This window comes from Canis aureus, chromosome 34 (genome assembly GCF_053574225.1).
Source record: "Canis aureus isolate CA01 chromosome 34, VMU_Caureus_v.1.0, whole genome shotgun sequence".
Classification (NCBI taxonomy): Eukaryota; Metazoa; Chordata; class Mammalia; order Carnivora; family Canidae; genus Canis; species Canis aureus.
The window spans coordinates 14,526,420-14,543,382 of NC_135644.1; the positions used below are offsets into that span (position 1 = coordinate 14,526,420).

A 16,963-nucleotide genomic window follows, 5' to 3' on the forward strand; every position below is an offset into this window, starting at 1 on the left:
AATGTGCCTAAGAATACCTGGTAGACTGCTATGATATAAATATGTTTACACTTTATTTATATTTATACACATTTGAAAACCAAATTACATCTTTCGTATCTTTTCCTAAATAGCACCATTTGTGTAAATTTGTCTATAGTGAGTTATTTTTGAAATAATGATTTAAAAAGGCACATTAAGTAGGTGGTCCTTTACGTGGCTAAAGTGGCAGACTTAATTAACATTGACTTTTTTTTTAAAGATTTTATTTATTTATTCATGAAATATACAAGAGAGAAAGGCAGAGACATAGGCAGAGGGAGAAGCAGGCTCCGGGCAGGGAGCCTGATGTGGGACTCAATCTTCAGACTGCGGGATCAAGCCCTGAGCCAAGGGCAGGTGCTCAACCACTGAGCCACCCAGGCATCCCAACATTGACTAGAATTCTAAGATTACCTAAAATATGCTACAAAAACAAGCCAAGAAATTTCCATACCTATTTAATTTGCTCAATCTTACATTATCTGACAATATTTAAGCTGTGGAAATTTGAGTACTGTTAGAGAATTAACAGTGTGAACTTTTTCACTACTGGTAAAACAAAGGTAGTATCCTATGATTTATACCGCATTAGTATTTTGCTACCTAAACTTATATATTAAATTCTAAGACAGAAATCTCAACATATATAATTTTAAAGCTTTTCATATATTTTATAAAAAGCATTACTCACAAAAACCAGTCACAATTATAAAAAAATGTATAGTGAAATATTAGTCTATCAAAGATTATTTTTCATTTCCTCAAGATTAAATATTTTTAAATACCCAAGGTTTTTCTATAAGAATGCTAAAGAATCCAGAAAATTTTAAAAATAGCTCTCATCTACTCTCAAATTCAATCCATATTAGTGGGAGACAAGGATAAAAGAGATGATTGAAGTTCACAGATAATACAAACTGTACCCATGTATTTCAACTTCCTCTACCAAAGCTTTTCCAAGAAATGTTAGCAATTAGCAAGACAGAACAATCTTAGTTATACACTCTTACAATAAAAGGCAATGAAATTACCTTAAGAGAAAGCAGGAGGCTCTGAAAAGTGTAAGGTGAAAGAAAATGAAGACAACACAAATAAATGGAAAGATATACTGTGCTCATGGGTTAGAAGAATTAATATTATCAAAATGTTCATAATACTCAAAGCAATCTACAGATTTAATGCACCTTTCATCAAAATACCAACAGCATTTCTCACAGAACTAGAATTAAGGATCCTAAAATTTGTATGGAACCACAAAGAATCCTGAATAGCCAAAGCTTCCTGGGAAAGAACAAAAAAGCTGGAGGTATCACACTCCCTGATTTCACACTAGACTACAAAGCTATAGTAATCAAAACAGTATGGTAATGGCACAAAAACAGATACAGAGATCAATGCAACAGAATAGAAAGTCTAGCAATAAACCTATATATATAGGCAATTAATCAACAACAAAGGAGACAAGAAGTCAACAATAGGGAAGACAGTCTCTCCAATAAATAGCATTGGGAAAACTGGACAGCCACATGCAAAATGAAACCGGACCACTCTCATACACAGTATACAAAAATAATCCAAAATGGATTAAAGACTTGAATGTAACACTTGAAACCATAAAACTCCTAGAAGAAAACACTGGCAATAAGCTCTTTAACACTGGTCTTAGCAATATTTTTTCAGACTAGTCTCCTCAGACTAGTTGCTCCTCAGGCAAGGGCAACAAAAGCTAAAATAAATAAATGGGGTATCACATCATACTAATAGTGGAGAAAAGTGGAGAACCCTCATACACTGGCAATGTAATTGGTGCAGCCACTATGGAAAATAGTATGAAGGTTCTTCAAAAACTTAAAGACAGAACTACCATACAATCCAGCAATTCCACTTCTGGATATTTATCGAAAGAAAATGAAAATACCAATTTGAAGAGATATAAGCATGCCTGTGTTCACTGCAGCATTATTTAGAATAGGTAAGATCTGGAAGCAACCAAAGTGTCCATCATAGATGAATGGATAAAGAGTGATATATGTAAATACCATATATACATACACACAATGGAATATTAGTCATAAAGAAAATGAAATCTTGCCATTTACCACAACACAGATGAACCTACAGGGTATTATGCTATGTGAAATCTAAAAAACCAAACAGAAACATCCACAGATACAGGTAACTGTTGGTTACTGTACAGGGCAATGGGGGGTGGGAGTTGAGGGGGTGGGCAAAATAGGTGAAAGGAATTAAGAAGTACAAAATTCCAGTTATAAAACAGTCATGGGAATATCACACACAGCACAGGGAATGTAGGTAATAATACTGTAATAACTTTGTATGGTGACATATGGTAACAGGACTTGCCATGATTATTTCATAATGTATAAAAACACTAAAAAAAACAAAAAATGGAATCACTATAATGTATACCTGAAACTAACACATGTCAATTATACTTCAATTAAAGAGAGGTCAGGAGGCATTGATAAAAACAAAGTCAGAAAAAAAAAAAGTCAGAAACAACCATACAATGAACAAACCATCAGTGTCTGAAAACTCAAGTTTATTGTAGTAAAATTCAGAGTAATTATGTTGTCTTTAAAGACGATAGCTAGTGGAGATGTTTTACAACATCTTAATTGTGTCTAAAAACTTTTACATGCAACTGGAGAGCTCAGCTTGGAAAAGAAAAACAGATGATGAAAGATTAATGTAATGGCAAAATTCTAATAAGCAAATTAACTTCTAAGCTGATGTGCTGTGGTTTCTGACCACCTAAAAGAGTGTATTTTTTAATACACAAAAATAATACTACATAGTATAGTCTGTGAAAACTCCAATATGATATGTAATAGTCCCAAACATAACACATATAAATCAAAAATCTTGATTTTTTTCCCAATTTAGACCTTCTTCTCTAATCTTCCCTATCTCAGTTAATAGTACTATTAAGCTTAAGCAATAGGATCCTCCTTGTTTCTTTTTTCTGTATCACTGTGTTTAAATAAAAAGTAAATCCTACTGGTTCCACCTTCAAACTACCTACAACATTGCAATGTTCTGGTCTCCCTGCAGTGTGTTCTCTCCAGAGCAACCAAAAGAATCTTTTAAAAACATAAGTCTGGCAGCCTGGGTGGCTCAGAGGTTTAGCGCTGCCTTCAGCCCAGGGCCTGATCCTGGAGACCCAGGATGGAGTCCCAAGTCGGGCTCTCTGCATGGAGCCTGCTTCTCCCTCTGCCTCTCTGTCTCTGCCTCTTTCTCTGTGTGTGTCTCTCATGAATAAATAAAATCTTTAAAAAATAATTTTAAAAATTTTTAAAAAGGGCAGCCCCGGTGGCGCAGAGGTTTAGCGCCGCCTGCAGCCCAGGGCGTGATCCTGGAGACCCTGGATGGAGTCTCACGTCAGGCTCTCTGCATGGAGCCTGCTTCTCCCTCTGCCTGTATCTCTGCCTCTCTCTCTCTGTGTGTCTCTATGAATAAATAAATCAAATCTTTAAAAAATAAAAAAATAAATAAATAATTAAAAAATTAAAAATTAAAAAAAACATGAGTCATATCATATGAACCTTACCAACTTAAAATCTCTAAAAGCTATCAGCTATTCTTATCTGACAAAATATAGTTTTGCCAACCCCGTCAACCATCTCATATCCTTCTCTCCATTATCACAATCATTTAACAACAGTGGTATTTCTGAGTATTCTTATTTCAGGGTTTTTGTTACTAGGCTCTTCCCTCAGGTTATTACATTATTACATTGACTCCTCTTCATTCAGGAACCAACAAAATGTTTCTTCATAACACTATTTACTATTTGTTTATTGACTGTTTGTCCTAGCTAGAATATAAGCTCCATGAGACAAATGATTTTGTTTTGTTGCACTCTTTCCCTGGCATCAAGACCACAGACTGTGGAATGAACATTTTTTTAAATTTAAATTTTATTTTTAAAAAAATTATTCATGAGAGACACAGAAAGAGAGACAAGAGACACAGGCGGAGGGAGAAGCAGGCTCCCCACGAGGAGCCCAATATGGGACTCGGTCCTGAATCCTGGAATCACGACCTGAGCTGAAGGCAGATGCTCAACTGCTCAGCCACCCAGGCATCCCTGAACATTCTCAATGCAAGTTGACATAGAAAAGGCAAACCTGGGATCCCTGGGTGGCTCAGCGGTTTAGCGCCTGCCTTTGACGCAAGGGCATGATCCTGGAGACCTGGCATGGAGTCCCACATCAGGCTCCCTGCATGGAGCCTGTTTCTCCCTCTGCCTGTGTCTCTGTACCCTCTGTCTCTGTCTCTCTCATGAATAAATAAAATCTTAAAAAAAAAAAAAAAAAAGGTAAACTCATTCCCCCAACATCCACTACCCTTTCTTTTTTTATAAGGAGAAAAAAAAGTCTTTGCCTGAACATGTAATTTAAATAAATGATCTTCGACCATGGAACAAATAATCCTACAAGAAGACATTATAAAAGATTGATTCCTTACTCCTAACACAGTACTTCTAAATGGAAAAATCTGGTTTTCAAGAATGGAACAATTAGAAGTCAATGCAAATACATAGCTATTTTCACTGCAAATAGTATTTGAAAGATTTACCAATAACTAAGTCAATAGTGCCTTTGGAAGAAATCAATTCAGCACTACCAGCTGGAACTTCTATTAAAAAAAAAAAGACACCAAAACCTTCAAACAGTGAATTCTGTACAACATAAGGAAAACTACTACCTGCATTTTTAGTAAGAGTATCTAGGTGGGCTTAAGAAGTTAAAAATCTAATAAGAAACATATACTTAGGGAAAAATTCCACTTTAGTAAGTCTCTCTTACATGCTAGTTTGTCTAACATTGTGTGAATTTGGGCAAGTCCTTTACATGAGACAAATTTTTTTTTAATTAAACAATAAAATAACTCAAATCAACCAGTCTCAAGTCATGAGGTTTTAGTAAAAAAAAGATGGGCCATGAGGTAGGCAAAAGATTTGTCAGAAGTTTAAAGTCAGTTTAAAGTCTTAAAAAAGTTGGTTTAATTGTTAATGTGTTAGGAACTGCTACTCGTACACGAGGAAGTTATGATATCCAATATGCAGTAATACAGAAGATCTTTGCCCAGTTATATAGCACAGTATTATCAATATAACAGATCTGATAAAACTTCCTAGATTTTCAAGTCCAAATAACAAGATATTTTACTCTAAGAATGCAATTTCTAATTTTATAAATGTGATTCAGTGACAAAAATGACATTTCATTAAAAAAAAACAAAACTGATGTAATTCTTCTTTTTTTTAAACTGATGTAATTCTTTTTTTTAAAAATATTTTATTTATTCATGAGAGACACAGAGACAGAGCAACTCCACAGGTACATGTCTGAGGCAGAGACACAGGGAGAGGGAGAAGCAGGCTCCATGCAGGGAGCCCGACGCGGGACTCGATCCCAGGTCTCCAGGATCACACCCTGGGCTGAAGGTGGTGCCAAACCACTAAGCCACCCGGGCTGCCCTAAATTGATGTAATTCTTGATGAAAAGTTTCAATGCCTTGAAGGGAGGTAGGTAGGGGGAGGAGTTAAAATAGGTGATGGGGACCAAGGAGTACACTTGCTTTGATGAGTACTGGTGGTATACACCTGAAACTAATATTACACTGTACATTAACTAACCAGAAGTTAAATAAAACCTTTAAAATTTTTTTCAATGCTTTTCAACTGGAATGCCCAGAAATAAAACAACTCTAAAACATATAATTTTCTTAAGGTACCTCAGGGATTCATGTCCCTCTCAAATATGCAAAATACATTCATCCCATCCCAACAACCCCAAAAGTTTCAACCACTCCATTATCAACTCAAGTCCAAAATGTCATTTTCTAAGTTATTTCTAAGTTAACAGACTCTGGTTATGATAAATCCTGGGGCAAAATTCATTTCCACCTGTGAAACTAGAAAACAAGTTACCACTTCTAAAATACAGTAGTGGGACAGGCATAGGGTAAGTTACGGAGTTTCCCATTCCAAAGGGGAGAAAATGCTAGAAAGAAAAGAGCCACTGGTACTGAGCATTTTTAAAATCCAGAACGTCATAAATTTCATTAGGTTTCAAGGCCTGGCAATACTGTGACCTGCAGCTCTATCTTCTGGGCCATTATTCCTTTTTCTTGAAGGGAAGCACATGTTTGCAGCTGAGTAGTGCTATCAGCCTGTTTCCTACTTATAGAATTTATTAAAAAAGATTTATTTATTTACTCATTCATTCATTCATTCATTCATGAGAGACACAAAGAGAGAGCACCAGAGACATAGGCAGAGAGAGAGAGAGAAGCAGGCTCCATGCAGGGAGCCAGAAGTGGGACTCAATCCCGAGACTTCAGGATCACACCCTGGGCCGAAGGCAGACGTTCAACTGCTGAGCCTCCCAGGGGACCCTAGAATTTTGGAAGTTCATTAGCCTTTCCTCAATCTGTCAGTCCAAACTGGCAGCGCTTCTGTTGATATAACATTCTCAAAACCCTTCTAGGTCACCTGTGTCTGCTATAAGGGTTCATGCCATTAGATAAGATAGTCCTACAAAGGATATGATCTCTATTCAAACTCTACTCCTAGTTTTTGCTGAGATTATGGAAGAGATCCATGAGTCATGTATGTAATCTCTTCAGCAAGAGCAAAAGATTATCTAGCTATACTCCTGGCTTTCTCTCCAAAGCACACTTTCCTGACCATGAATCTCCTAATTTCATGTCTTCTGAAGTTGCATAGACTGAGAATCTTCCAAATCATCAAGTCCTGAGTCTTCTTTGCTTTACAATTCTTCCCACAATTTCTCCCTTTCCTCTCACATTTACTATAAGCCACAAGAAACCAAGCCACAACTTCAATATATTGTTTGGAAATCTCCTCAACTAAATATCCAAGTTTATGGCTTACAAGTTCTTCTTTCTATATAAATGTAGGACACAATTCAGCTATGCTTTCTGGCACTAAATAACAAATATTTCCTTTCCTTCATTTTCTAATAATATATTCATTTCCCTCTGACTCAACAGAGGTGATCTTCAAAACTATTTCTACCAACATACTATTTATAATAATACATTATTCTCTAAGATGATACAGGCTTTTTCTCCCATGCTCCTAACTTTATTCTGAGCCCTCACCAGCAGTGCCTTTAAAGTCTGTATTTCGGGACACCTGGGTGGCTCAGTGGTTGAGTGTCTGCCTTTGGCTCAGGGTGTGATCCCAGGGTTCGGGGATCAGGTTACACATCAGGCTCCCCTCGAGCCTGCTTCTCCCTCTGGCTATGTCTCTGCCTCTCTCTGTGTCTCTCATGAATAAATAAATAAAATGTTAAAAAAAAAAAGTCCATATTTCTACCAACAGTTTATTCAAGGAAGTCTATGCTTTTTCTATCATGTACCTCAAAATTCTTCTAGTTTCTACCTATCACTCATTTCCAAAGACATTTCTAAAGTTTCATTTGTGACAGTAGTACCCCACCCCCTGGTATGAAAATCTGTATTAGTTTCTATGGCTGCTGTAACAAACTACCACAAACTTGCAAGCTTAAACCCACAGAAACTAATTCTCCACAGCCTAGAGGCAAAGCCTAAAATCAGTAACACTGAGCTAAAATCAGTGTTGACAGGGTCACACTCTCTCCAGAGGAGAATCTATTCCTTGCTTCTTCTAATTCTGGTGGCTACCAACATTCCTTGGCTTGTGGTCACATCACTTTGCCTTGGCTTCTTGAGGGGCCATATTCGGCCTGTCCCAGATGCATACTTTTAATGCCTCTCCTTGCCTTCATCCTATTTTGGTTCATTTGTTTCAAATAGTTTTGTCATCAGCCTAACTGTCCATATTCTTAAGAAAATGTGGGATCAGAAATGCAGCCAGAGAAATTTAAATAGGCAAATCCTATGTGAAGAAAAAGTAGGAAATTTAGCTATTGCCCTCTATCTTATTTAACTTCTGGAAAATTAAGTAATTTTCATGTTTCAAAAGTTGATAAACAAAATACCACTCTGATCATAAAAGTAAAGGTTTTTCAGAGAAGGTCCACTCAAGAATCAGGCTAAGGATCATGATCAAAGGTTAACTGTACTGACAGGCAGACAATCACCTCCATAACTAAAGGAAAATATGTGGTTTTAAAGCTATAAGCTTTAAAGCTTTATAACAGATACTCTCCTCTCTCAAGCCTTTAAATTTTAAAACCAGTTTTATACTCCTATGGAAAACAGAGTTAAAGATAAATATATTTTTGTTCTTACCTCTACACAGTCAAAATTCTCATCAACTTTAGATGCATATTCAACACGGAACATTGTTGACAAGCTACCGGCAATATAGTATAACAGGATCTTCAGACCCTTGTAACCAAAAGCAGTTTCACTGAAAAGGAAAAAAATATTAATCTGAGACCCCAGAAAGACTCTCTGCAAAGTCATTACAAAGTATTGGCTCTACATATAAACAAGCTTAACTTTACTGGTAGTTTCAAGATTTTAAACCATACCTATTTTAAAAAGAAACAAATATTTATAATGAAACTGTGCCTCAGTTTTCCTCATTTAAAACTAAGAGAGGGACACTAGGCTGGCTTAGTTGGTAGAGCATACAACTCTTAATCTCAGGGTTGTGAGTTTGAGCCTCACCTTGATGGAGAGATTACATAAAAATAAAATCTTTAAAAAATAAATAAAATAAAATAAAATAAAATAAAATAAAATAAAATAAAATAAAATAAAAATAAACGAGAATAATTGCATCTACTTCAGGGATGTTGTTCAGGTTAAATGAGCAAGTGTAAACTACTTATAACGTTGACCAACACATTATACAAGTATATAATAAATGTAATATATCACTGATCCTGCTGGTGCTGCTGCTATTACTAGTACCAGAAGGCATTTCAAATCAGACACAAGTGGTATTAAATTGATACCTCACTAGGCAAGCAGCTAAGATGTAGCTTTGGCCCCCTCTTTCCTCAGTTTACTACTTGCTTCCATCAATCAACATCCAGAGGTGCTGAAAGTGGTGAAAGCATATGTCTAATTACACCACCCTATGAACTCAGAAAGCAGATCTGGAGCTGCTGTTATTTTTCCAGCCCTGCTCCCTGCAATCCACCTATGCCTTGATATTCTCTTCTCTGGCTTAAAAAGAGTCTTCCAAAATGTGAATCTAAAATATCCAGAATAGGTAAAATTAGAGAGACAGAAAACAAATTAGTGATTGCTAGGGCTGGGGAGAGTAAGGGAAGAAAAAGACAATGACTGCTAACTGGTTATGGGAATTTTGGTAGGAATGACAAAATATTCTACAATTTATTGTGATGACTATAGAACACAACATACTAAAAAATCATTGAATTGTATACTTTATATAGATGAATTGTAAATTACATCTCAATAAAGTTTATTTTTTTAAGTGAATTCTGAAGAAGAGTGCCTGAAAGAAGCAGTGTCATTTTCAGATTTCTGTTTAGTCTTCCAAAATAAAGCATGAGCATTCTATTCCAGAACTCTGAAAGTTATGTGCATAAACAGGAGTAGCAATGATAAGAGGATCAAGACCAATCATATTTGAGTCATAAGATACAGGGATTATCACGATTAAGTGACTGTCAACTGTCACGTGTCTACCTTAGAAGAGGCATATGCAAGCATTTTTAATAACATGCAAAATAGAATAAATGTACAAAATACCATTAAGAAGCATTATCTGTAAGACTAGATTGTATGCACCAAAGAAAGATTTTAAATAGCAGTGAGGAAGGGAATAAAATAGTTCCTTAAAGATAGAAATCCCAAAAGAAAACATTCTTATCTTTACAATAAAATAAAACCCATTTGAAATACAAAAGGCTCAGGATGCCTGGGTGGCTCAGTGGTTGAGCATCTGCCTTCGGCTCAGGGCACGAACCCAGGGTTCTGGGATCAAATTCTGTATCAGGGTCACCGCAGGGAGTCTCCTTCTCCTTCTGCCTATGTCTCTGCCTCTCTCTCTGTCTCTCATGAATAAATAAAATCTTTAAAAAAACAAATAAGAAAGGCTCAATTTTGCTATGAATCAATATATAATAAAATATAATTATTAATATTTAAAAGTACATAAGATGCCCGATCTGGTACATTAATACTGAAAAATTCTGAGGAAATTTGTTCCATGAAGAGACATCTGTCAATTTCAGAACACGTTAGGGGCACCTGGTGGCTCAGTGAGTTAAGTGTCTGCCTTCCGCTCGGGTCATGATCCCGGGGTCCTGGGATCGAGTCCCATGTCAGGCTCCCTGCTCAGCAGAGCCTGCTTCTCCCTCTGCCTGCCCCCCAGTTCCCCTCCCATGCTCTCACTTTCTCTAATAAATAAATCTTTAAAAAAAAAATTTCAAAACACATTAAATAAATACGTGAACAATGCTGAAATAACATGTAGGTAAAATAGCCACAAAGGGCAATATATTAAATGTCAACTATGTCAAAATATCTTTTCCTACTACAACAAAGCAGGATTCCTTGGGAAAATGGCTGACTGCAGAACTAGTAGAAAAAGTGTAAGATGAATCTTGAACATCTTATTGTATCTGAAAGTAAAGTATCCACAAAATGATGATATATCAAAAGGATTCAAAAACTAGTTTGAAATGGGATAATCTGGGCAGCATAATTAATAATAACAGATTATGACCCACTGGATTAAAAAAAGAATCTTTTAGTCCATTCTGATATAAACAAAGAAATACATAAGGGGAAAAGAGAAGCTCGTCCTTATAGAATCCCAACTAATAAATGTAGGTGTTTCTGACAGAGTTAGAAAATCATTTTATAATCACAGTAAAATATTGATGCAATCAAGAATCACCAATGGGGCGTCTCTCTTTCCAGAGATTCCCTTCGGCTGGGCGGGCGGCTGGGCGGGCGGGCGCCTCCGGCCGCGGCACCTCCTGCTCCGCACTCCCTCGAGCGGTCCAGCCCCGGGGGCCGCTGCTCCGGCCGCTCGGCCTTCCCCGGCAGTAGTCGACCCATGGCCAAGCGAGGGGAGCTCGATCTGACCAGCACGAAGCAGAACACCGGAGTGTGGCTGGTGAAGGTTCCTAAATATTTGTCACAACAATGGGCTAAAGACCCTGGAAGAGGTGAAGTTGGGAAACTGCGGATTGCCAAGAATCAAGGAAGGACTGAGGTGTCGTTTACTTTGAATGAAGATCTTGCAAATATTCACGATATTGGTGGAAAACTTGCTTCGGTCAGCACTCCTAGAGAACATCCGTTTGTCTTACAAAGTGTTGGAGGACAGACATTAACAGTCTTTACTGAGAGCTCATCAGATAAACTTTCATTGGAAGGAATTGTGGTACAAAGAGCTGAATGCCGACCTGCTACCAGTGAAAAGTACATGCGATTAAAGAGATTGCAAATAGAAGAATCTTCCAAACCCGTAAGGCTATCACAACAACTGGACAAAGTTGTGACAACCAATTATAAACCTGTTGCTAATCATCAATACAATATTGAATATGAAAGGAAAAAGAAAGAAGATGGAAAACGAGCTCGAGCTGATAAACAACACGTTTTAGACATGCTATTTTCGGCATTTGAGAAACATCAGTATTATAATCTTAAGGACTTGGTGGACATCACAAAGCAGCCTGTGGGGTACCTGAAGGAAATCTTAAAAGAAATTGGTGTTCAGAATGTAAAAGGGACGCACAAAACATGGGAGCTGAAGCCAGAGTATAGACATTATCAAGGAAAAGAGTGATTAAGGAGACTCTAAGCCAGCATGCTAATGGAACAACTAAAGGGTGATGCTAAAGAAACGCCACTGAGACTCAAATACTTGAATACCATCTATTGTAGGGGTAAAATGACTGGAAATTTAATTTCCCTAGGTGAATTTTTTAAACAGTAATTCTTGTAAAGTACTTAAGTTTTTTGAGGAAAAAAAACTTATTTATAGGCTTATATTAAACTAGATTATTCAGAAGGGGGTGAGGGGTTGGGGGTGTTAAGGTTTTTCTTTTTAAATATTAACTTTTAAAATGTAAAATTAGGAAATGTTTTCTAAATTTGGACTCTCTGTCCTTGTTTTATCTCTGAGGATCTGAGGTAATACAAATCTGAAGGGAATGACAAAGCAAGAAAAAAGTCAACTACAGAAAGTCTTACAAGGAATAAAAAGCCAAAGTTCCTTATTCTGATATTGTCAAAGAACAAAGCCATCTTTATTTATTTATTTTTACAGGTGATCATGTTTCATATTCACACCCCTTAATAAAAAAGAGCATTTAAAAAAAAAATCACCAATGGATTTAAAACTACTGGCTCAAAGTCTGATGGGAAACAGGATCTTTGCAGTCTCAAAGTATCTCCCCATACTACATAATTACATAATAAAGGAAAAAACCTTACAGTGGAGAATGCTGACAGACACTTCTAAACTAAGTGACCCAAGTTAACAATGGAACAAACTGACATCATGGACTTTCTGATTATGACAAAGAAAAACACATACAACTTTTGTTGTGGTACTACCAAAAAAAAAAAAAAAAAAAAGTATGTTTTCTGAATTTATTTTTTAATTTTTGTTAAAGATTTTATTTATTTATTCATGAGAGACACACAGAGAGAGAGAGAGAGGGGCAGAGACATAGGCAGAGGGAGAAGCAGGCTCCATGCAGAGAGCCCGATATGGGACTCCATCCCGGAACTCCAGGATCACGCCCTGGGCTAAAGGCAGGCACTAAACCACTTGAGTCATCTAGGCATCCCTGTTTTCTGCATTTAATCATGAAGAAACAAACTAATCCAAAATGAAGGTTTTTAAAACCAGCCAAATCCTACAGAAATGCCCATGTCATGAAAACAAAGAAAGGCTGAGGAACTGTTTCAAACAATTAAAAGAGACCAAAAAGGGACGCCTGGGTGGTTCAGTGGTTGAGCATCTGCCTTCCGCTCTGGGCAAGGTTCTGGAGTTCCGGGATTGAGTCCCTGCACGGAGCCTGCTTCTCCTCCCTCTGCCTCTGTCTCTGCCTCTCTCGGTCTCTTGTGAATAAATAAATCTTTAAAAATAAAATAAAAATTAAAAAAAATAAAAGACACCAAAGAGATATGACAACTAAATGCAAACTGTGACTCTAGATCGGATCCAGAAGGAGGATTATTGTTATAAAAGAAATTACTGGAAACCAATTGGCAAAAATTGAAATGTGGACTATATCTTAGAAAAGAGTGCCATAGCAATGTTAAATTTCCTGAATTTTGATAATTCTATGGTTACTGTCCTTGTTTTTAGGAAATACATACTAAAGAATTTAGAAGTAAGAGATCAAGATATATCTGCAAACTACTTTCAAATGGTTCAACAACAACATACCAATATATTTATATAGGAGAGAATGATTAAAGCAAATAGAACTAAATGTCAACAACTAGTTAATCTAAATAAAGGATATACAGAGTACTATTCTTTTTTTTTTCCTTTAAATCAATTAACATATAGTGTATTATTAGTTTCAGAGGTACAGTTTAGTGATTCATCAGCTGCATATAACAGCCAGTGCTCATTATATCAAGTGCCCATCACAGAGTACTATTCTTGTAACTTTCTGCAAATATGAAGTTTTTTTCAAAATCAAGTTTTAGGGGATCCCTGGGTGGCGCAGCGGTTTGGCGCCTGCCTTTGGCCCAGGGTGCGATCCTGGAGACCCGGGATTGAATCCCACATCGGGCTCCCGGTGCATGGAGCCTGCTTCTCCGCCTCTCTCTCTCTCTCTCTGTGACTATCATAAATAAATAAAAAAAAATATATATAAAATCAAGTTTTAAAAAAATGTAACCAATTATTCTAATAATGTAATGAAGCTATAAAAAATTAAGGAATCGTGCTGAATATCCCAAGATGTATCTTTAACATTGCTTTTAAAAATAAATTTCTCTTAATTACTTATTTGTCATAGAAAAACTTGAGCTTTCTAGCTTCCAGAGAGGATATCCTGTACTAAGAGCAGTATAGCAAAGCAGCAAGAAGAAAAAAGTAATAGTTATGTCTATGAGCTTCATAGTCAGATTGCCTGAACCTCAACCTTGGTCATTCACATGTCCTTAAAAGCAACCATTCAATTCCATCAATATGCAACGTAATAAACAATAATACTATCGCAAAAACAGCTGTGAAAATTAAATGAGATAATGCATCTATAGCACTCTGTGATAGGTATTATACAGTAAATTGGTGTCTCAATGTCACAAATGCCATTCTAATATATATTTAAAAATAAATTACACAAAAAAACAGCAAAGAAAATGGTCTGATTTCTAGATCTTAAAAGAAAAAATTGTTTTTTTTTTTTTTTTGTTTTTTGTTTTTGGCGACATTAATTTGGCAAAGTTACTTACTCATCCCCAAAGAGTTGATGGGTATATTCAGGAAAGAAAGTTCTAATGTCATTCTCCAGATCTTCAGGAAAACGAACTGTTTAAAAGAATAAAAAATATAGACATATTAAAGATACTAAATTAAAGATATTAAAGGTGACAGGTATTTCCATTTCAAGAATTTCACTATAACTAGGATACAGCCAACATTTTTTTTACTTAAAATGTACTTTTCCATTATCTGATTTACACTGGATTCTATGAGACAAATGAACAATGAAAAGTAGAATATCACTTGGAGTGCTTCAGCATCAAAACCCAACTGATTCTAAGAATTAGAAAATGACAAAGGCATATGATTTAGTTTTTTTCTCCTATATGTTTAGATGCAATGCAAAAAGAAAACAAAAACAAAGACACTCTGAAATAAGAAAAGCTACAGCATCAAAAAAAAAAAAAAAAAAAAGAACACCATAGAAAACATTCTGAGAACAAGAGTAATCTGAGTTTTGAGGAGCCCTTTATCATTAAATCATTCTTTATCAGTGCAAGATGATACTCATGCTGTTCCCAGGTTTTGGGGTGGGTTGGTTTTGCTATTAAAAGTAATGCTCTTACAAGTATATACAGGATAAATTCCTGGAAGTAGAAACGCTGAGTAAAAGTACTGAATTATTTTTAAAAACACTGCTTAAGTGCCCTCTAAAAATATTTTAACAGTTTATATACCCACTAGCAGCTACTTAAATTCCTTTGCTCCCCATATTCTTGAGAATATTCTGTACTCTCAACTTTAATTTCTACCAATTTAAGATGGAAATGAGTACCCTGTTCTTTTATTTGCATTTATTGCGAGTCCTGACATTATTGGACATTTTCCCAATATAATTTATCTTACGCAGAAAAAAACCTTACTCTCCTCCCCCAAAAATCCTTAAATTGAAGAGTGAAAAGATAAGTTGTAGATGAAAAATTTCTAACACTGTCCTCCTAGAATAGGTCATTCACAGAGTGCCAAAATATCATCCAGGACATTAATGATTTACAGAAGATATCTTTCACTGTAAAAATCTGGCAGTTAGCACCTTTCCAAGTAGTCTAACTTAAAATCACTCATTATAGGATAGAGCAACATTGTACATCTCTTGGTTCAATGCAATATAACATATACAGCATCATCTATGAAACATTTTCTTACCAAAAATGTTTATCCTAGATTTAATCCAGCTTTAAATCTTTCAGTTTACAAGAAGTATAGAGAACAGGGTAACAAGTTAAATATTACCAAAAGAAAACAGACAAATCTAGATTTGTCTATTAATTCTACACAAAAACTTTACTCTTCCAATAACATCAATGATATGGGGGGAAAGTTCCACATTTGGGGGAAGGATTATTCTGGATTAAAAGAGATTAAAGAAATATCACAGCCAAACATGATGCATGATCCCTGATTAACTTCTGGTTTAAATAACTTTTGGGGGGGATCCCTGGGTGGCTCAGCAGTTTAGCATCTGCCTTTGGCTCACGGCGTGATCCTGGAGTCCTGGGATCGAGTCCTACATCAGGCTCCCTGTGAGGAGCCTGCTCCTCCCTCTGCCTGTGTCTCCGCCTCTCTCAGTCTCTCATGAATTAATAAATAAAATCATAAATATAAATAAATAAATAAATACTACTGAAGACTTTTTTTTAAAGATTTTATTTATTTATTTATGAGAGAGAGAGAGAGGCAGAGACACAGGCAGAGGGAGAAGCAGGCTCCATGCAGGGAGCCCAACACAGGACTCGATCCTGGGACTCCAGGATCACAGCCTGGGCTGAAGGCAGGCGCTAAACCACTGAGCCACCCAGGGATCCCCCAAAAAACTACTGAAAACGTTATTTTTTTTTTAACTGAAGACTTTAAAGGACAATCAGGGAAACCAGAAAATTACAAGATAGCAAAGAATTACCATTAATTTTCATAGGTGTGAAAATGAAATTATGTTTATATATGTGAATATTCATATATTAGGACTGTTATGATGTTCAGAAATCTACTTTGGGGTGTCTGGGTGATGCAGGTTAAGCATCTCCAACTCTTGGTTTCAGCTTGGGTTGTGATCTCAGGGTCATAAAATCAAACCCTGAGATGGGCTCCGAGCACAGCACACAGTCTGCTTGGGACTTTCTCTCTCTTTCGCCCTCCTCCCAGAGTGTGTGTATGCATGCTCTTTCTCTCTCTAAAATAAATAAATCTTAAAAAAAGAAATCTACTTTCAAGTAATTCAGTAAAAGTACATATTAAAGCAAATACAATAAAATGTTAATTGTTGAATTTAGGTATTTGATATATAGGTAAGTATTGTTCTATTCTCTCCACTTTTCTTTTGTATTTGCAAATTTTCATAATGAAAACTTAAATTTAAAAAAGCCCTGGGCAAATAAAGCAAAATGTTAAGACGTGAAAAAACTAAGTGATGGGATCATGATATTCATTAGTTTGCTCTATATTTTTTGCATGTCTGTAATATTACAGAATTTAAAAAATTCAGTATGTCTAGACTTTTAATCCAAAAAGATT

At 36.1% G+C, this 16,963-nt stretch overlaps 2 protein-coding genes and 1 pseudogene across 3 annotated transcripts in view; 2 read left to right on the plus strand and 1 right to left on the minus strand.

Moving 5' to 3' along the window:
• The window catches only part of SLC25A12 (solute carrier family 25 member 12), a 204,614-nt gene that overhangs the window by 45,759 nt on the left and 141,892 nt on the right, over positions 1 to 16,963 (plus strand). The gene's annotated exons all lie outside the window — the stretch shown is intronic.
• HAT1 (histone acetyltransferase 1) overlaps positions 1 to 16,963 on the minus strand; it is a 66,950-nt gene that overhangs the window by 32,966 nt on the left and 17,021 nt on the right. For both annotated transcript variants that reach the window (XM_077883681.1, XM_077883682.1), the window contains exons 3-4: positions 14,422 to 14,497; positions 8,293 to 8,413 (exon numbers count right to left, since the gene is read on the minus strand). In XM_077883681.1, the coding sequence (XP_077739807.1) occupies positions 8,293 to 8,413; positions 14,422 to 14,497 (197 nt within the window). The remainder of the gene's footprint in view (positions 1 to 8,292; positions 8,414 to 14,421; positions 14,498 to 16,963) is intronic.
• LOC144304990 (general transcription factor IIF subunit 2 pseudogene) lies at positions 10,937 to 12,191 on the plus strand (annotated as a pseudogene).